Source organism: Cololabis saira, chromosome 23, assembly GCF_033807715.1.
Source record: "Cololabis saira isolate AMF1-May2022 chromosome 23, fColSai1.1, whole genome shotgun sequence".
Classification (NCBI taxonomy): Eukaryota; Metazoa; Chordata; class Actinopteri; order Beloniformes; family Belonidae; genus Cololabis; species Cololabis saira.
Window position 1 is genome coordinate 21230103 of NC_084609.1, and position 21538 is coordinate 21251640.

The following is a 21538-nucleotide window of genomic DNA, read 5'->3' on the forward strand; positions in this document are numbered from 1 at the left end:
TATTAACTTTATTTGTAGGAAAAAAATAATGCCACGAGGAAAACAAAAATATTGCTCTCTTCCGCATAATATAGCAATCAAAAAAAAGAAAAGAAAAAAGTAAGAGTAATACAAAACATGTACTATTATACTAATTTGTTGAAACACATGGTTAGTCAAACATTTACCAAAGCAGCTGCCAAACGCTCCTAAACAAGGTAGCCTAAGACGTGGGTTGTGCAGAACTGCGGCAGTAAGTCCTCCTCGGAGCTCCACTCTTTAGTAGGGATTTCATATGGATCCAAACCGTTGTTAATCATTATTTTCTCCATATACTGGTCCCTGGCTATCTTGTTTATGGTATCCTGGTAAATTCCAGTTCCTTTCCGGCATTTTAACATCTTTTTTTAGCATTCCGTCTGTTCACTTGGTGCTACCACACTGCTACTACACTGCTGTTTGTTTACACTCACAACGCTGCCAAAATGGCCACCGCGTCCCAGAATGCACCTTGGCGACCAAGCTCTATTAGCCTTTAATGAGGTCATTTTTTTTCTTGTGGGTTTATCTACTTTTTCAGTCAGCACTGTTAATGTTTAATGTTTGTTCAATGAAGAGACACAACATTTTAATGGTTTGTGTGTGCTACAACCTGAAGCACATTGTCTTTAGATCCACATCAGATCAGTGTTTATGGTAAATTAATGCAGAAAACTAATTGATTCCAAGAGTTCACAGTTTGAATGTTCTCCCTGTGCTTGTGTGGGTTCCCTGTGGGTAATCCGGCTTCCTCCCACAGTCCAATAACCTGTATAATTGATGATTCTAAATTGCCCGTAGTTGTGAGTGTGCATGGTTGTTTGTCTGTATATGTGGCCATGCGACAGACCGGTGACCTGTCCAGGGTGAACTCCTGCCTATTGCCTGTAATGAGCTGGGAGAGGCTCCAGCAGACCCCCGTGACCCTGCGAAGGATAAAGCGGGTATAGAAAATGGATGGATGGATGTCCTCCACTGTCTTTTGATTGGGATATCTCCCTCTGTCTCTGTTCCTCTGCACCAATTTTAATGGATGTGTTGCCAGGTTTGTCTTCCAACTGGTTCACAGCCTGAGCACATACAACTATACATTTATTTAGCAAAATATAAATCATGCCAGAGAATCAACTTGACAACTGTATTCCTGTAACTTTCCTTTGTATCGACTTGCAATACGCTTATTTTCTTTCTTTTCATCATCCTGCTAATTGGAACTCCTCTCCTGGTCTTATGTTCTTTTTTCCTCTTTTATTTTTCAGGCATATTCGTCTGTTCAGCCTCGTTTCTTATGCTGTATCCTCAAATATAACAGCGTTTCTTTGCCCCTTGTCTTGCAGTGCTGGCCACATTCAGAGGGACCGTCCAACATGGCCTTCCGCTGGAAATTGGAGACACCGTCCAGATCCTGGAGAAATGTGAAGGTATGTTCACATTTACTGTGGGTAAAAATTTGCAATAATATACAGTTAGGTCCTTTTTTCCCCTACCATAATGGATTTGAGACAAAACAGTCAAGATGTGATTAAAGTTTCGATTTTGAGTTTTAATTAATGGGATGAAGATGGTTAAATCCCTTATGTTTGTGGAACCTCTTAAATTAAAGCTACGGTTTAATCACATCCTTGATTGTTTAATTTCAAACCACTGTGGTGGTGTGAGAAGGCAAAATCACGAAGAGAACTCTTGTCAGTGTTGAAATACGTTCTGGACCTAAATGTATCCACAGTATATTCTGATGGAAAAAGAATAGAAAGGAAAGAGAAACCTCTAAAATCAGTTACTTTCACTTGAATAGTTGGAGATCCGTGCAGATCACCTCACACCTGTGGAATTCCCTCATTCCTTCTTAAAAATACTTTGTTGGATCATGTTTACCTCCGCATGTAAATATAAGCATTCATGAAGACACAGGGATGATTCGGTGTGTTTGTTTGAACTGAAAGTTCACCTGCAGCGTTTCACTGTTCACCGTGATGCAATGTGAGCGCAAAGTGAGCAGCGCCGTGTTTGAAACGCTCCTGTGGAAATTCAGCTCTGCTGCTTTTTCCTGCAGCACAGGCTTCTCCCAGCCTTGTGCCCACACTCAGTCTGTTTTTCTCCTCAGCTTGCTTCTCATTACGCTCTTTTTCTGTCCACCGCTCTCCCTGAGTACGTTCATACGGTTTCCTTTCTTTCGGTCTGGTTTTTCTAGCTTCCGAACAAAGTGAAAAATTCCAGCAGGACAGCAGCCTAATGCTCACTTTAACACAAATAAGACACCGTGCACAGATATATAGGTGTATATTTCCACACCTCCGTCTTCCGGAGCACTTGTCTCACTTCCTTTTGGGAGACAGAGATGCCCGCACTCACGTACATGCTGAGAGACAGCCAGCCAGCAAGTTAGTCGTGCATCTTGGCAGTGGCTGGGAAGTGATGTTGTTGTAAGAGACCCAGAGGAAGCAGACAATAGAACAGCCAGCTGAATGCTCGACCCAGGAGAGAGGAACTAAATCAAATTCTCGCCAACAGCAAAGAGCCAGAGAGACGAGCTGCTGACAGCAAAGGAGAGGGACTAATGGTTCTCCCGCTTGTTGATACTTTAAGCGCTCTAAAACACAGGAGCAAAGTGACATGTGGCTCCCGTCTGAAACCACCTCAGACGATGATTTTTGACTTGGTCCTCGACCGGCTTTTCGCTTTACTTCGTTTCTCCGAAGTTCCTAAGGGCAGTGAATACATTAGACGGTCTGTAATGATATAAAAGAAGCGCTCTGTCTGACATAGCACTACAAGCGTGAATCCCCGGAGACCATTTTCCGCTCCCAGGCTGTTCATTTGAATTGATTTTAAAGTGTAAGATAGTTATACTTGCATGGCAGTGGATGTTCTCGCGAAAGAATTTACTGCTGAACCGTCGTATCCCGTCACACATATCTTATGGAAATGTAGTCTTAACGGCTCCAAACTTCACAAAGAGCCATCAGTGTTAGACACGTGCTGCTGAAAGAAGGAAAAAAAAACGGACTTGCCTTGTGGAAACACTGTGCATGTCTTCCACAGTCCAGGCTCAGGCGAATTACTCAACGCTATTCTGACCATGCATGCCTGAATTGGATCGGGGAGCAAAAGAAAACACGTCAGTCACAGATGCTCCGATGAAACCCAACAGTGATTAGAATAACATTTACATTTGAGATATTTAGCTAATGCTCTTATCTGGCATGACTTACAACGGCTGGGACGGTGGAATAAGCTTAAGTAGTCAAAGCCTCTATGAATATAAATGCATTAGACAGACTCTATCAGGGTTGACATTTGCACTGAAAAAAAGAGTTGTGCACTGACTAATTTGACACAAGGCCCAGATTTGAGTGTGTAATGATGTGATGAAACAAACTAAAGTTACTTAACATCTCTGACTATGTCTGCTTTTTAAAAAATCTCTTGGGATGAGTCATTTTTATATTTACAGGGGTTTCTCAGTAGCTTTGTTTATTAGAGTTTAAGTGGCCTTATCATGTGAATATATTGGATCTAAAACGACATTTATGTTTTTCTTCATGGACGTTACTCAGTCAGTAGAAAGATGTCCAATGATGAGAAGTGATTCATCTGGAAATGTTGAAGCCGGCTCTCCACATGACACTAGGTTTGAATAAAAATAAATGTGTGGTGAGCTTGTTATGAAACTCTTTGTACGTGCAGCTGTCAGGAAAATGGGAGCATTTTGATGTGCCATTTTTAACATGCAGTTTGTCTCACTCGCGCTCATGCATCTTTCCCTCCTTCGTCTCACGCTCTGTGTCTTTCTGTAATGATAAATGTGTTCTCCATGGTGACGTGCAGAATGTTAAAAAACCTTGCTTTGTGTCTGCAGGATGGTACCGAGGGTTTATCCTCAAGAATCCGAATTTCAAGGTAAGCACGCTTTTTTTTGTTGGTTTTTGTTTCCAACCCTGATTATGGAGGACCAAAACTGACATTATTAAAAATAAAGGCAGAAATACATATTGTTTGTTTTTACATTTCCATGTCTCCTATTTTTAGTTTACCGTATGCATTTCTGCCTCATTATGCAAATGAGGAGGGCTGCTCTTCTTGGTCTAGCTCCTCTACTATTGGTCAATAAACAGGAAGGAGCAGGATCGGGCCAAAATTAAGACTATTGTGCAAACGGCGGGGTCCACATCCTTTTCTGCAGGGAGCTATATCCAATCCGAAGCCGACTATTGCTCTGATAACCGATAGCACTGCAGCGGCCGGCGCTGGCACCTGAGAAGGCGACTGCTCACGTTACTTGGCTGTTACTTGGTCCCTGACGTGCTTTAGCATTGGGGAGGCTAACTACTAGCTTAGACTGGGCACTCACTGCATTAGAAATGTCCTCGACTGTCTTTGAGTTTGGACGGCTGGGCGTTTATAGCGAGAATCTGGCACATATTGTGCCAAAGCCGACGACGCCCCACAGGATCAAAAATAAAAATGAATACAAACTCATTCTTAAACTTACAAACTGCATAAAAGCCAGAGGTAACAAGTGCTTTTTGTGTTTCTGACAGTGTAGTTGATAAATCTCCTCAATATTGAATTATATTCATCTTGATTCTACTTTACATTTTATTCAAGATTAAAACTAATAAAATAATGTCCAGATTTATAGTTAATATACACTAGCTTCTTTGTTTAATAATGTCCCTTTGACCATCCATACGCCACATAACATTAATACATCATTTTAATAATACACCCATTAGACAATGTTCAGTGTTTAGTGAGGCCTGATTATGTTAACAAGAAGAGCAGCATTTACTAAAACAAAAAATATATATTTCTGCTTTTATTTGTAATTATGTAATTTTGCTCCTCCATACATGATGCCCATCTTACAGCCATTGCAGTAAGAAAGTACACCCTTTAATTGTCCAGCTGCTTCCAGGTCTTAATAATCATTAACATCAGGTTAATAACGTGACTTACTACACCGTGTCACTGTGTTATTAAGTCAAAATGCAGAAGTCGTGTGTGAGAAACTTAAGTAAGAGAGCTGTTCAGGAGATTGAGGAACCACCTTTAGCTGCAATAACTTGAAGTAATCATTTCCTGCACGAATGTATCAGTGTCTCGCGTTGCTGTCGGGGAAATTTGGCCCATTCCTCTTTATAACATTAGCTCATACAGTTTTGGAGATATTCATTTCTGCACATCTACAGACCAGTGTCTGTCGTAGAGGCACATTGCATGTTGGGATATATTGTTCAAGGTAGAGTGAAACCTACTTGAAGTGTTTTGAAAAATGTGAAGGTATGTTTTGAAAAACACTTCAAGGTTTCACTCTGCCAAGCCGTACTTGTGCAGTGTTTTTAATTGTTGTGGTTCTTCAGGGTGAGGACCGTAGATCCTGAGATGCAGCTCTTTGAATTTTTGTTTCAATCTGCTGATGTCTTTCCTCCTCGGTGTTGTGTTAACACACATCTGAACGTTCCAGATCAGTAAACTGCTGGAACATCTGTTTTCATAGAGGTGGTCACATGTCCTGATGCTCAGGTGTGTGAATGAGCAGCATCTGGGTACTGACCCTCTTAACTCCAGTGGAAGCAGGTTTTTCACACTCTTCTTCTGCACTTTGCCATTTATTGTTTTTTTTTAAACGAAATCTAGGCCAAAGTGTAATGTGATATACTGTTAATCTGCTCGTTGGCATGCACCTAAAGAGCACCACAGGATCAGTCCGGTTTTTTAGAGTGAAAATGTTGCACATATGTTGTGAGAGGAATCCTAATATTAAAACTACGGAGTAACTTGGTCAAGTGAGTCAAGAGAAAACTATACATTATACAAAAATACCTAATAACTTTCTTTTGGTACCAGGACCTGATAAGATTTAGGCCGTAGAACTATATATTTTTTTAAATAGACAAATTGCTAGCAGGCAGACATTTGAGTATTGTATTGGGTCAAAAAGAAGCACACAAGTGACTACACGGTGATCGTATCTCCAAATGAAGGCATAGAGCTCCTGATTAAATGTTCTTTTTAACCTTTTCTTGTAAGATTAGGTTTTTATTTATGCCTTGTTAAAATGTGGAAACAAACAAATAAAGAAGGACATAATTTTGAGCAAGTTTGGCTATCCGAAGAGATTTTAGGTCTCAGTTAAATTCGCCCAAAGCCTCTGACTTGAGCGTTGATTTATGCTTCTACGGCGACCCGGCGGTACAAATCCACTGTAGAGGGGAACTCGACACCAATAACCCGCGCCACAATCTGACGTGCACCTCCCAAGACATGCTACTTTACACCAGATCCACTGTCGTCACTGAGGATGACTGATGCTCAACGTTTATGAGCTTTGGCTCACATAAGATATGCTCCATTTGTTTTGTCTCTACATCCGAGCCACATGAAGGAAATAAACAACTCAAATATGACCATACAAAAATTAACTGTTCCAAACAGCAGAAAAATGTGGAAGCAAACATGACGCATTATGTAAAAAGATGCATATGTAAGAGGATGGCTTCTAAATCAGGGTAAAAATCTTCAATATATCTCAAAGCTACAGTTTGAGGTGTCAAAAGAGCAAAGCATACAAGACCGCCGTAAAAGCTTTTTGCTGGAACTGATGTGAGAAACACCATCGACGACAACGGACCGACACGTTTCCACACTAAACATGGAGTTATATCACATGATCAATAAAGAAAAAGGGAAAAAAAATGCATGAATTGCTGAACGTGTGAGGCGCTTAAAGTCTCGCTCATCTTTTCCTTTTTTTAATTTAGAAAGTGTAAAAACTAAAAGTTAAACTGAAACAAGTGAATCATGATATTTATATTGAACATAGCCATTATTGAGGGTGCCCAAAGTTTTGCATTCCACTCTGTTATATTCCGCACTGTTTAAAAAACCAGCGATTTTGCTTACTGTCGTCCCTCGACTAGTCCTCTGTTTTTTTTTTACTAAAGCCAACTAGCACTTCCATTTGCAGAAGGAAGTGTATTTCTCCAATGCACATCATCAACATTCATGAGCTGTAACATCGGCCACCAGCTTGTCTATAAACTCTTACATGTCAGAAAATGAACCAACGTGGAGTTAATACACCGGCACATCTGGTGCTGCAACATATCGGGATGTCTGGTGTGAAAAAGGTCATCTTTTACTCATTTACGTGCGTCCTAGTCTTAAAGGGCAGCCTGAGTCTTAAAACAGGGGCTGGAAATCATCTTCATGACACACCAACACATTTGACACCAGCAGTAATAACACGGCCTTTGATCAAAACCAACCAATTAAATTAAAATCATTAGCGCCAAGTCATGTCCAAAATACATAACAGACAAACGTGGTGGGACCTGAGTGACTGGTGCATTACATAAGCTGTTGAATGTCACATACAAGCCGTGTGGAGACTTAAACGTAAAGTGAATGCTCAGTGTGAGTGTGTGTGTGTGTGTGTGTGTGTGTGTGTGTGTGTGTGTGTGTGTGTGTGTGTGTGTGTGTGTGTGTGTGTGTGTGAGTGTGAGTGTGAGTGTGAGTGTGAGTGTGAGTGTGAGTGTGTGTGTGTGTGTGTGTTGCATTTATCCTCACGTACCTCAACATAAGCTCCGCTTTGATCTCCCCGAGCAAATGGGGAGCGACTTGCAGGTTATTAGCGTCAAACACGCACACACACACAATAACACATTTTTATATTTGCCTACTAATTCCCAGAGCTCCTTGCTTTTATGTTTCTCTTTTCCCCTCTCCCTGCAATGTCCCTCTCTTAATCCACGTGCACATTCAGCTGTGGATTGATTATGTGCATCATTTTCACGTGGAAGAGGCCGTTAAATGCTAATGGCGCTAGACGCAAAGGACTCTGGGAGCGCTCTCATTAACCTGTTTACTTTGCTGTCCAAAGGGGATCTTCCCATCCAGCTACATCCACTTGAAGAGCGCCCACGTGAAGAACAAAGGGTGGGTCCTGTCACGTGATTTCCTGTTTACAGTCATCATGAGCCTATAAAGTTGAGGTTATGGCTTAAACTGTAACTTTCCTTTTTGCAGGCAATTTGAGACGGTCATCCCCGTGGAAGACTCCGTCATCACGGAGATGACTTCAACGCTGCGAGAATGGGGAGCCATGTGGAAGCAGCTTTACGTGGTAACAACAACTACATTGCAGTAGTATTGCTTTGAATATCGTTGCAGCTTACTGAAGCTGCAGTTTATATTCCTCATGCAGGGGTTTTATTAGCCAATGTGTTACTGAAACATAGTCGCAGCTTTTTCTTTTTTTCTTTCCTCATACCCATTCATTTGTGGTATTGATTGGGTTTGTGGCCTATTAAGCTATCTGGGGTGCTGATTATATTGAATGGACGACTACTTGCAGATCGAAACGCCTCACATTTGTGGTAAAAAAGCTGCAGGACTCTGGCGCTAATTTGTCCGAATCCATTTAAAGCCCATTTCTGTTAGCTTCTCTTTCTGGGTCGCCCTCTTCTCGTCAGTGTCATTCCGGCGGTCAAATATGTGCCATATTGCTTATTTCTTTTTGGTCTGGGCAGTATATGTCCATGCACTGTATGGTTTTACGGCCTTTTATATGATTCTCTGTTCATCATCTGGCTCTGGTGTTATTTCCGTCTTGTTCATTTTGCTTTCATTCATTGCCTTTACCCTTCTGTTCACTCCACCCCTCTATCCTCCCTCACCGTTTTCACCTCCTGCAGAAGAATGAGGGGGATTTGTTCCACCGGCTTTGGCACGTGATGAATGAAATCCTGGACCTGAGAAGGCAGGTGCTGGTGGGCCACCTCACACACGACCGTATGAGGGACGTCAAGCAACACATCACAGCCAGATTGGACTGGGGCAACGAGTGAGTTTTACCCAACATGCACCCTGTCTTGTTATCTGATGGTAGTTCTTCGACTGATTTAACAGTTTGGTCAAACGTTTCAGTTCATGTTACAGTTCTGTGCAAAAATCGATTTGCAAGGAGTGGAAACCCAGTTCGTGTCAAACGAACAGTCCGTTTATTTTTGGGGGATTAAAGTGCCAGAAACAAACAGCAAAGTTAATATTTCCTTGTTATCTTCCTTCCATGACCTTCATGGAGTGTATGAGTCTTATCTGCCATTAGATTGGTGAAACGAGGAACTTAGGGTCAGATTTTCTTAGTGATAAAAATGATCACGTGCTTATAAATCATAAAGACTAAAGATGGGAGTGTCCAGTTTTGAGGGTGAGCTCCCAGAACTGGGCTACAAACGCAGGTGCAAAACGAGCATATTTAGCTGGTGCTGCATTGGGGGCCTCAGGTTCTCTGTGGCTGCAGGTGTTTGCAGTTTTGCTGCAGGAGGCGATCGGGAGGCCACCCACGCTCTCCCTCTCTGACCACTGTGGTCACAAACCTGATGGTATTTTTGCATCTGAGGAATCTTTGTCTTTCTTTGTCATCAGCATTTACAGCTGCTTGCCTTTTGTCCTTGTCGTAGCTAGTTTTTCAGTTAGGCCTTCAAACCTGCCATTGTCCCCCTTCATGAGCTGATGGAGATCATCCTCTGTTTAGTTTGTTGTCATCCCCGCATCCTTTTTACGCATTTCAACATTTCTCATAGCATCCATTTCACCCCTGTTACACCTGTTAACACCTATGGTGGGACAAACAGAGCAGCGGCAGAACTAAATGTGGGTGCTTGTTTAACGGTTCAGGATGGGGAAAGCACACTGAGGTGTGGGTAAGTCATTAAAACCTAAAATATGTCCAAATAACAACATTTTGAACCCTTTAGACAGCCCTTATCACTACAAAGTACCGTCTTCTACTGGAATGTTGTAAACAGCTGCAGCACAGGAGGACATGTAAATAAAAACCTGCTGGAGTGTCACTACGTCTTTGTCATTTAGTAGCATCGTATTCCTTTGCACTCGGAGGGATATAATGTTATCATATAGTGAAAATCTGGATATTAACATCCTTATGGAATGTAGGCTGTCCCCATCAAAACAGAGAACAACTTGGATAGCTTAAATCAAAGTTTATCTCTGGAGTTGATGTTGTTAGAACACCTTCAGGTACATTTCTTCCAGTGAATTAAGATTAACCGCGTCTCAGCTATTGATATAATCTGAAAAAGTCTTGTTTCGTTCCCACTAAATCTGCATACAGGGAGAGTTTCTTCTGTCTCTCCCCGTCTTCCAGCTCCAGCGATGCTGGCTTGGTACAAGCATGTCTAATTTCTACAAGGACCTTCACAGTGTGTTTCTCATTCATCTGCTCTTACACACATTCATACAACCCCTCGTATTAAGTACAAACACGCTCCATTTACAGTATACTGTATTTTTGGCGTCATCTACTCTCCCTGCAGACACACTCCTCGCTCCAGTAAGTCCCTCACCCTCTCACACAGACAGCACTGAAAGAAATGGAAAGGACAGGAACGCCCCCCCCACCCCCCAAACTCTTGTTTGACATTGTTATTTTCTCTGTCCTAACTTTTTACTGTACTTTTATTCTCCTGCTCGCGGCCATCCTGGAACAGACACGCGTCCGTCCCCCGATGGGGGGGGGGGTGGTTGGAGAGCCTCTTGCCGGGGGTTATTTACCCGTCTCACTTGTTGCCGAGGAGGAAACACGTTCTCGTGCACTGTTGTGGTTCAGCTCCGAGGCGAACGAGTAGGGCAGGATGTGAGAGGAAGGGATGTTTGTGGAGATGTTTGAGAACTTAAAAAAGATAATAAAGCATGGAAAGGGAAATGGATGAATGGAAGCAGCTGCTGAAAGAAGGATGAGGAGAACAGCAGCAAATTGGGGTGGGGGTAAAGGGAGACCATTTGATTCTCATATTTATTTAAATTACTGGCAGATGCTATTTGACAGAACTTCTCTATAGATTCATTTAAACAGTTTGCTCACTTTGTGACTGATGCTCAGTCCTGCGGCAAAGTAACACGCGAACAAGTTTTTTCTAATCTTAACTCTACCTGACTTTGCATTTCAGACAACTTGGCTTGGACTTGGTCCCCAGACGGGAGTTCAGCATGGTGGACCCCGACGAAATCAGCGTCACAGAGCTCTACAGACTGGTGAGCAGCTTTTTTCTCTTGTATTCAAACCTTGCTCTGTGCCCCAATCAGTGCCTCGTCCAGGGTGCAGGTGATGAGGTGAACGCGTCTCAGTCGCTTCACTCCAGTGCGCTATTTTAAATCTCATACAGATCACATTCCTGTCGGCGCTTCTGTTCTAGGTTCATGTAAACTTTTCTTTAAAGCGGACATCCTCTGAAGTGACACCCAGCTCAAATTCGTGGATGTTCTTGGCTTAACAATTTAAAAATTCAATATTTCTCGGAGGACTTAACAGCAAATAGTGGGGTCTTACAAAACTTCGACTGGGCCATGATAAGCCTGGTTCTGCTCCAAAAGGTAAAGAACTTTCAACTGACGGTGATGTGAGTATCAGGTCAGAGAAATAGATCATTTTGCAGGACTTGATAACAAATATTGACCTTGTCCACATGAACAAAGCGTCCTGCGTAGATGGAGCCCTTGGCAACATGCGGTTAAGACCTCAGTGTCCTCAGGGTAACTCTCAAGAACACGCTGGACACACTGTCAACCATCTTGGAACGGTGTGTGAACTTGCTGAACGCGGTGAACCACGGCAGGCTCCGCTGTGCCGCACTGCTCAGCAGACAAGTAGGAATTTCAAAGTGAGAGGACTTTTCCGTGGCCACGGACTCTTTTACTGTCGAGGAACAGAGCGACTTAAATGTTTTCGTCGTTGTCATCAGGCTGCTTCAAATAAACTTTTTGTAGTCAAGCTATTCACGCCGTCACTTCTGTAACCATTTCAAAGCTTCTCACTTATATGACACATGACAGCTACACTTTTTTTTAGTTGTAGATCTAAAATGTCATTTTTTTTTCTGAGACCTTTGAACACATCTCCACATTTGCGTTTTCCCTGGGAGTCGATCTTAACTACGCATTAGTTGACCGAGCTAATAAAGGTGTTTGCCGCTCACTGACTCGCTGTCATCAGTATTTTTCCTCGTGTGTGGTATTTCTGAAGGACTGAATGCCCCCCTATCCCTTTTCTGTTCTTGTCTCCTTTCTTTCCCCTATTGTTTCTCCCTGTTTCTTCTGTCCTTCCCTCTGTTACTGGGGTAACGGCTTCTCAGCCCACAGCGAGGGGAGAATTATTATATCACTCACATTCACCAACGCCGCGTCGGCTTCCCCTTCCGAGGGGTAATTGAAGCTCTTAATCCATCTGTTTCTTTTATTGTTTGTCAAAACAAAAGCTGGCACAGCAGGATGAAAGCGTGACGCACTTCTAAATGGCGTACAAAATGAGCTAATGAAGGCAATTCCTTTATAGCGGGACGAGGTGGAGACACCACTGGCATCCACACACAAAACCACCCAGGATCAGGCCTGAAAGAGCCTGAGTCACATCTGTATCTTCCAGAGAGATCTCCAGTTATGAGAGGAGCTGCTTCTCTCCGTCTTCTGCTGCTCTGCTCTGGTGTAATGAAATTAGACGGGGATTACCTGGCGCGTTTGTACGTCTGTGCATGCTTCTTAGTTGGTTTAGAGGTTTTGTGGTATTTGATCGGTGACAAGAGAGAGACACTTCAAGTCCTTTTGTTATAGATTAAACAGCACTTCTGATCAATTACATGCTACTTCCTGTTAAAGGAACGTTCCCAAATTCCCAAGCAACGCTACATCTATTAGTAGATGATGGAAAGCTGTACATGAGCGACCAATATTGCAGGAATTAAAATAAGAAAAGAATATGCGACCGCTGCAAAAATTGCAATTCTTATTTCAGCTTTTTAACTGTACAGAAAGTTTATAAAAAGAAGTGTTTGTACAGGAAGCTCCGCCCAGTCGCTGCATTCTTGTTATAATTCTTTACTGGAATTCTTCCAGAAATTACTGCCAATAGACTCCAAAAGAGGAGAGTTTGTGGCCTCTGCCTCCTTTTTGTCACTAATATGTGAGTATTGGAGTTCATATTGATTTAATTTGACTGCTACACGTGTTTGCGGCTGGCGAGATGTTCCTCAGAGGAACTGTCTTTTCTTTTTTTCCAAACAGATAAACATATCTAACATATCGTGTTTAAGGAAAGGCTTGCCACAACAGTTTGAGTTTAATTCACACTTGTGTACGTAACATTGTTTGCCTCATGGTTCCAAGGAATATTCGTGTTGCGTTTACTTGCCTTCGCTCTTGAAAAAAGACACTTGCTTAAGTATTTTATTCAACATAGTGGGGGCTTTAAAGTCTTTCAACAAATTCTTAATTGGCTCCCACGTCTCATGCCAAGTCTGTTCATGCGGGATAGCTTTCTGAAGCACAACAACCCCTTTTTTTTCTTCCTTTTTTCCCCTTGGAGAATGAGACCAATTCAGATCTCGAGCTGTGAAAAACAAAATTAAAATGATTCTGTAATTAAAAAAATTAACATAATTCTGTAATGAATGAATACATTTTGGGGGAATCACGCAACAATGAGTGAAGACTTTGGCCTTACAAAGGACTTATGGTAGGAAAATTACCTCTGTTACCTTACATACTGTAAAGAAATACACTTAAAGTGGATTCCCCCCCCCCCCCCCCGCCCTTGCATAGGTTTCTTCCAACAAGCTTAAAACAGGGATGAAACGAGGCCTAAATAGTCATGTAGCAGTGAAGGACGGAAGGATATAAAAAGACTAGAAGTTTCCATGTGGCCACAGCAGGACCAGTCTATTTTTTACGGGCCCTGTGTTGTTTTGACAGTCCCTCTGATTGGTCCACTTCATGCTGTTAAGAAGAAGATGGCTGAAGTAGCCAGAAAACATGCCCGTGTCGTGTCTTTGATCAGGCATCTCTCGGCCCGTCTTTGTAGCCCACAGCGTCACGTGCTGCCGGCGGGGGTGCCAAACACTCATGTCTGAGCGTTGAGTCTAGTCATGCTGAAGCTGTCGTATAACCACACACCGTTCCCGCCGGGCAGCTTAAATGACATACTGAAAATAACCTCGTAATAAAACCCTGCAGCATAAATCAGTGCTTCTCCAGACTCGGTGGTTTTACGTCAAACCCAGGAACTCAGCCCTCTGGTGCGGAGATCTGCTGTCGGACCGACCCAACAATGCTGGTTTATTTCTGGATCTGGTAAACGAGTTAGGACTAAACAAAACATATTCATCACTCTGACAAATATTGTAATGGGTGAAATGACTTGTGGTGTCATTTTTTTCTCCATGTTTTACTTGCATTTCGGTGGTTTTTACTTTGCTTTTCTTTTTTTTTTTTTGCAACAAGAATTTGCTTTACTATTCTTGTTGCATTTATTTTTTTTAACACCCTCACCATTTATTTTGCATCTCGCAACAGCGTTCAAGTCAACTTTAAAAAGCTTTTCCGATGTTCTGGGATGTAACACTGTCTTTATCTTCTTGTCAAAGCAACAATGTCACTTGTTAGACGGCATTTGAGGTTCAAGTATATCGAAACATCAGCTTCCGAACATCATCGTTGTAGTTTTCATTGACCTGGACCATGAACGCTACTACAGTGGTTAAGAAGGCAGAGCAGCGACTTCATTTCCTGAAATGCTGCTGTCTTTTTACCACTCTTCCCTGGAGAGGCTCTGCTGACACACTGCATGCGTGTGTGTGGTGTGCAGGCTGCACAGCAACCGAGGAGGAGAAGATGCTTCAGAGGGGTTATTACCACTGCTCCCCTCTCCTCTCCCCGGATGACCTGTTCAGAACACGGTGCTTCAATAAAGCACAGAACATTCTCAGGAACCCGCCGCACCACTATTTCACTATTTAGAACCTCTGCCTTCAGGCAGAAGATACCGGTCAATAAAAACCAGAACAAACGGGTTGAAACACAGTTTTTATCCCCAGGCTATCGCTGTTCTCAACATGAAAGACCGCTAATTTATCTTAAAGATAAATGTTAAATAACCTGCTGCAATTTTCACTGTTTCACTTTTAGATTATTCTTTTTATCATTTTCTAAAACCTGGTGCAAAAATGATTTTTTTGTGTTTTCTTTTTTACCAGTTATGCCTTTTGTTGCCACTGCAAGATTAACACTAGAAATGTTGTTGCACAGAGTACATGACATTAAAGCTCTACTTATTTTATTCTCTTCTAAGGAAAAAAAGCAAGAAAAAAAAACTACTTTTACTTTGACGATTAAATATTGACAATGCTGTAACTCTTCTTGCGGCAGATTTAACCGGGAATAAGTACAGCTCATAACATTCCAGAGATTAATGTCATCACTTCATGCACAGATATTCTCCAAGTTTATTGTTTAAAACTTATGTTACTGATGTTGAAACTTTAAATAGCAGAGTTTATGTAGTATGAGACTACTGTATAGGGAGGCCTTTAGTGTAAGATGTATGATTTCCATGTTAAAACATCAACAAAAACTGGACTTTACAAGCAACATCTGACTAGGAACCCACAGACACCACGCCGTTGAGTAGCAACTTCTATTTCACTCTGAGAGGATGCTGATGGGGAAAAACTCCAATCATGAGATTGGACCCAACCTTGATGGCAGTCATCGGTTTATTTAGGAGCTATTTTTGCATCCAAGTGATGCAGTTTACTCGCCACAAGAAAAAAAAGTACGTTCATGGTACATTATTGTTATCATTTTCCTTAAAGGACTGGAGTAATCTACTCATTTTCATGGACAGGTTATCATAATGTCACAATTAATTTCCCTTCAGGGATTAATAAAGTATTTTCAATTGAATTTCATTATATAATGAGATAGAAATTACAACCATGCTGATTCATGAGAAGGTTATTTTTGACTGAGAGACCTGAACCAGCCAATATTAAATAATACACATAATGGAATAGTTGATTACTTTGAGAAATGGGATTGTATAAACTAAAAAAAAGGTGTTCTCTGTTTTAGAAAATGTGTTGGCTGGTTCCCGACCCTGAATAAATGAAAGTCTGAAATATATCAGTCTTTCAGAGTGAAATATTCTTTCAGATAACAATCCAGATGTGAAATATTTACATGTAGCCTAAGTTACTTTAACTGGCAAGGAGTTGCCGTGCTCATCTAAACTAAGCTACCGGTAATTGGATTCCATCTACTTAAACTTAAATCATGTATTAGATCTTTCTTCTCATTCAATAATAAAAAGCAAGCTGATGTATTTCCATATTTATGATTCTGGAGTAATCGTTTAGACATGCTAACGTTCTGGGATAGTCACTGCTCCAACGGTGTGTAACTTCCACAGAGAAAACTTTTATAAGAAATAAGAACTTTTGTTTTGGTGGTGTGTTTTGCAGTGTTACTTTTTCTTTTTTCCTTCATCTTTTCCACTCCTCTGAGTTCGTTCTGCCCTTACCTCGACCTTCTGTGTGGGGTAAGAAGAAAATATGAGGCAGATTTTGGCGCTGCCTCTACCAAACCATCTGGTGGTGTTTCTGTGTGGAAGAGTGCATGTGTTTGGCATTTGTTTGGAAGTTGCAGCAGATTAGGACGGGCCTCTCGGACTGTAAACAAAGCGCATATTGATCTGAAATGCGTTGAGTCTCCAGTGTTATGCTTCGTGAAGATTTATTGATCTTCTTTATATAGACAGCTTGTTACAGCTTCATCCAGCGCAAGACCACATCACGATGCGGTCTGCTCCTGTTTCTAAGCTTAGCCAACCAGTTAGATGCCTCGTATATTTTCAAACGCCATTATTTCTAAGGGTTCAGAAAATAGCTGGGTTTCTTAAGGAAAAATTGTTGGCACCCTGGCACCGAGACTCCCACAGAGAGGCAGCCGGGCTCTACAACTCAGAGACTCAAATTACAGCCTTCGCTGCTGTCGGCAGCCTGCAATAATACATGCTTTATTAACTAGATCTGTATCGACTAAATCTAAATCTGAGTCTGTTTCTGGGCTTCAAATATATATGTAAATCTGTGGGGAAAATACTCCCCACGGGGAAATGACTCAGGGGGATATTATTCATTTTTGAATTGGAAATTGAACACTAAATACAGCAGCTCTTGAACCTGATGGGCTGGCAGTAAAAAAAGATGTCTCTTATGTGTGTGTCTGTCACAGTTTCACAGTGTAGGATAGGTTTTTTTTTACTGTTTAACTCACTCCCCTGTTTTTCCAGATCCTGCCACCCTAATCAGCCAGAGATCCACTCATTCCCTTCACCTGTGCTTCCCCACCCAGCTCCACACCTGGTTTCCCTCATCAGCAGTTCCCCTCATATACCGGCCCATTTCCACCTTCTAGTTTTGCCAGATTGTACTGTCACGGCTCAGACAGGACAGAGAACCCACATGCACAACACCAGGCAGAATCAGAGTCCAAGAGGCTTTATTCGGGTCCAAGGCAGGCAGGGGTCAAAACCGGGCAGACAGGCAGATCAGGCAAACAAGTCCAAGGGGGCAGGCAAAAATCAAAAACTGGGAGTCATACCGGGAGTCATGCAGGGTTACAGGCAGGCAGGCAGGCAGGAACAGGACAGAAATCAGGAAGGCTGGAAAGCGGAGCAAAAGCACACGACAATCTGGCAAACTAGAAGGTGGAAATGGGCCGGTATATGAGGGGAACTGCTGATGAGGGAAACCAGGTGTGGAGCTGGGTGGGGAAGCACAGGTGAAGGGAATGAGTGGATCTCTGGCTGATTAGGGTGGCAGGATCTGGAAAAACAGGGGAGTGAGTTAAACAGTAAAAAAAAACCTATCCTACACTGTGAAACTGTGACAGTGTCTGTGTTTCCTGAACTGTCATGCATACAAAGATCTTTGAGGATTTAAAGTGTATTAATTTGAATCTAAACTTACCACATATTACTGTTTAAACCTGAATTAACAAGGGGATCTGTCTGATTTATTAGACTTGTTCAGTGATAAACCACAAACCGGCTTATTTTTGCTGATATCCTCCTTTCTGCTGTAGATGGAGCATCGGCATCGAAAGAAGGAGACCCCCACCCCCGCGAGCACCCACCACTTGTTTGTCCACGTGAAGAGTCTGATGAGCTCCAACCTGGGGGAGGAGCTGGAAGTCTTCTTTCACATTTACGATGGACGGGAGAACCGACCGCTCAGGTAGAGACGTCACGATGCGAAGACACAGTGCTGAAATATGCAATTTGTAAGATGCTAGTGATAATTAGCCTCACTGCTAGATCAACGTTTCATAGCAGTGACATGGTGATTTTTTTGTTTGTCCAGTTAAGTCCAGAAGTATTCCGATGATAACAGTCTTCATGCGTTTATACACCACCATAATAGATTTGCAATGGAACCATCAAAAAGTGTAGACTTTCAGCTCTAATTGAAGACATTAGACAAATACATGCCATTTACCATTTAGAGTTTATAGCCATTTTCAACAAAGTACCTTCATCTTCAGGGGCTAAAAGTGACTTGAACAACTGACTGAGATGATAACGAGAGAAGGTTGATGGTCCGGTGTGGGTATCTTCTTTCTTTTTAGGTTAAATAAAGCAGATTAAAAGTCTGGAGTTGATATCTGGTATTGAGTTTGTATTGTGTTCAAGAGGAGCCCCCAATGTGAAGTCCGAGGAGATCTCAGTGAAGGAGGACATCACTGGGCTGAAAAACATCAGATGTCTATATAAGAGAGAGAGTTTGGTACATTTATGAAAATAAATAAAGCACTGTTCTTTACGGTGGTGAAGAAAAACCCCTTTACAACATCATCAGAAGTCAAGGTTGTTCTAGAGAGAAAGTAGAGAAAGCTATTGTCCAAATCTAAAATCAAGAGATGCCTTGATGAGTTTCACAACAATGTGCAAACCACTGGTGACATTCAAGAGCAGGAAAGCCAGATTAGGCTTTGCTAGAAATCATCCAAAAAAGCCTCCCGTGTTCTGGAATCAAATTCTTTACACAAATGAAACCAAGAGTAAAAGAAAACTATGGAGAAGGAAAGGAGCAATTCATGATCAAAGCATATCGCACCATGTGTCAAACATGGTAAGGGCGGTGTTATGGTATGGTAATGTAAGAAACCCAAAGGAACAGGCTCCCTGGTGTTTGTTGATGTTTATGAGATGGAAAAAAATATATATAACTCTACACTCTCTTGTGACATTCATCCAAACCCTGCAGAACTGAGAGGATGGTGCTTCACAGCCCAGATGGATGATGACTAAAAATACTGAGGAGCCAGAGAAAAGGAATATTTATTAGCCAAGTCAGTCGCTGCATGCTTTCCAGTTACCAAGGACAAAACTGAAGACAGAGACTGTGCAGACGGTGGCTGCAGCGCACGCCTGCCAAAGCATCTCCTGGGAGGAAACACAATTCGATGATGTGTATTAGCTCCAGATTTCACAGCTAGATATTGACCGTAAAGGATTTTCATCCTCTTACAATAATCAGGTTATAGTTTAGTCACTTTTGACCCCCTAAAAAAATGCTTCCCTTGCTAAATTCCTAAATGTTCATTGGATTATTTTTCTGAAAGCTCTTAGATTTAAACTGAAAGTCTGTACTCTGACCTCATCTGAATTTCTTTATTTAACTGGAAGTGTAAAAAGGCTAAATCCCAAATATTTTTGTAGTATGAAGGAGGTGGACTGCAATTTGTTACCACTCCCCTTCTGATCTAAGAAGACTGCTCTAATTACATTTGTGAAGATTTATTAAGTAAGGCGGGCAGCCGAAGTTCCCTCGGACACATAAAAGTGGGCAGAGCTGTGTTATTTTCTCATAATTGCGTCTGTGCTCTCCACATGAAAGAGGCTGTTGCCCACGGAGTCGACGCATGTAACTTGAACGCGTACGCGCACACCAACGGGCACCACATCCTCCTGAAGGGGTGGCACCCAAACAGGAGACTGGTTTTAAGCTCCCTGCTCACATCGTTGAAAGGGAAGAAATTCCATTTCATGTCACAAACAAGTTGGGAAAAGGGGGGAAAATAAAAGCTCTGAAATATGAGTGTGGAAAAAGTGAAGCTTCATTTGATAAGTCATGCTTCTCTCTACGGTGTCACTTCAGAGGAATGAGGCTGCCATTGGTTATTGTTTTAGTACTCTATGCAGCATGCAGGAACTCTAGTTGAAATTACCGTAAGTTATTATTATCAATATTATAGGCAAGTCTCTTTAAATCTTTATGTGCATAATAGGTCTGAAGGAACGCGGTTAAATGGTTGCTGAATTTGTGTCACTCAGCTTTTAGCCTGTAAATCTCCACATATGTACACAGTTTATACCTGGGATATATACATATATGTGTGTGAGGAGGAAGAAAGTGTTTCGCTGTGGGCTCTCGTCGCCTTTTATCTTTTACATCCAACATCATGATGACAGATAAAAGATTTCCCTCTCTGCTCTTTGCTTTGAAGTGGGTAATTACTTGACAGTGCTGTCACATTAGCTTCCCCTGAATCACTTTGTCTTTTACCAAGTCACGGTCATTATCTATCCCACTATTTTTGCTTCCTCTTTTATTCCTTTTTTTTATACCCTTGTTCTCACTGTTATGAAAAATTGAGTGTCTGAGCCAAGCATGAGGAGTTTTGCTTCTTCAGCTTTGTTATGCAGTTGCAGTTAAATAATATCCCCTCTCCTCCTAACTATCCTGAACTTTTTAGAAACTTCCCATGTAAAGTTAACGCTGGAATTTGTTGTAAAATATTTAACAAAAAAAAGAAGAAGAATGCAATGCCACGCACAGATATAGTTGAGTACATATTCTTGAATGGTTATAATTTACATTTGATGCTGGAAAAGTAGGCAAAGGCTTGATAAATAAGTGAGCACTCATCGATGAGTGTGACAAATCAAAGGAAGACGGAAGAGTTTTCCCTTAAAGTTGAAATAATTTTGATTTGAAGTAACGGTCCTTTATTCCTCTTTCTTTTTACAACCATTACATGAGAAGAGGTAAAAAAAAAGAAAAGTTTCATTCCAACTTCACGGGCAATAATGTAAAACCTATTCTTTTATAACAGAAAGCTAGTTTGCAGTAAACCACTAGCCAGAACTTTGATTAGCTTGCTTCTTTCATGAACTAAATTTGCAAGTTTACATTTCGCATATTTAACAGGACTACTTATATGCTTTAATGTGAAAAAATATTTTCAATGTGGAATATCCCCACAAAAGTACTGACTGAGGCCTAAGTAGTTTGGCTTTTTTAGCTTTGCATAGCTTTGCTGTGAATCTGCAGAGAAGAAATATGCATTAGATCTCTTTGTTTTAAGATGTTTTGGGGCTGTATTCAGGATCTTTGTTGTAAGCTAACTGACATTTTGCAAAGGTCGAGTTTATTCCCATTGATTCCAATTCATGTTAATTCCTATGCAAAGTTTCAAACTTTATTTTGAAATTTTGAATCCCTTGGTAAATCATGTGACTCCAACAGCTTCCAAAAGTCAGCATATTACACAAACAGGATCTGAATTTATTTACATTGAATACAGTGAGCATTGTGATGAAGAGCCATGTTTAATTCTCTCTGTGCCCTAAATAGACTAATTATAGTTTTTCTTTTAATTC

The 21538-nt window shown here is 41.5% G+C and overlaps 1 protein-coding gene across 8 annotated transcripts in view; it reads left to right on the forward strand.

Moving 5' to 3' along the window:
• dock4b (dedicator of cytokinesis 4b) overlaps positions 1–21538 on the forward strand; it is a 150644-nt gene that overhangs the window by 42487 nt on the left and 86619 nt on the right. For all 8 annotated transcript variants that reach the window (XM_061715317.1, XM_061715318.1, XM_061715324.1 and 5 more), the window contains exons 2-8: positions 1356–1439; positions 3878–3918; positions 7904–7959; positions 8050–8146; positions 8718–8866; positions 10995–11079; positions 17959–18110. In XM_061715317.1, coding sequence (XP_061571301.1) covers positions 1356–1439; positions 3878–3918; positions 7904–7959; positions 8050–8146; positions 8718–8866; positions 10995–11079; positions 17959–18110 — 664 coding nt within the window. The remainder of the gene's footprint in view (positions 1–1355; positions 1440–3877; positions 3919–7903; positions 7960–8049; positions 8147–8717; positions 8867–10994; positions 11080–17958; positions 18111–21538) is intronic.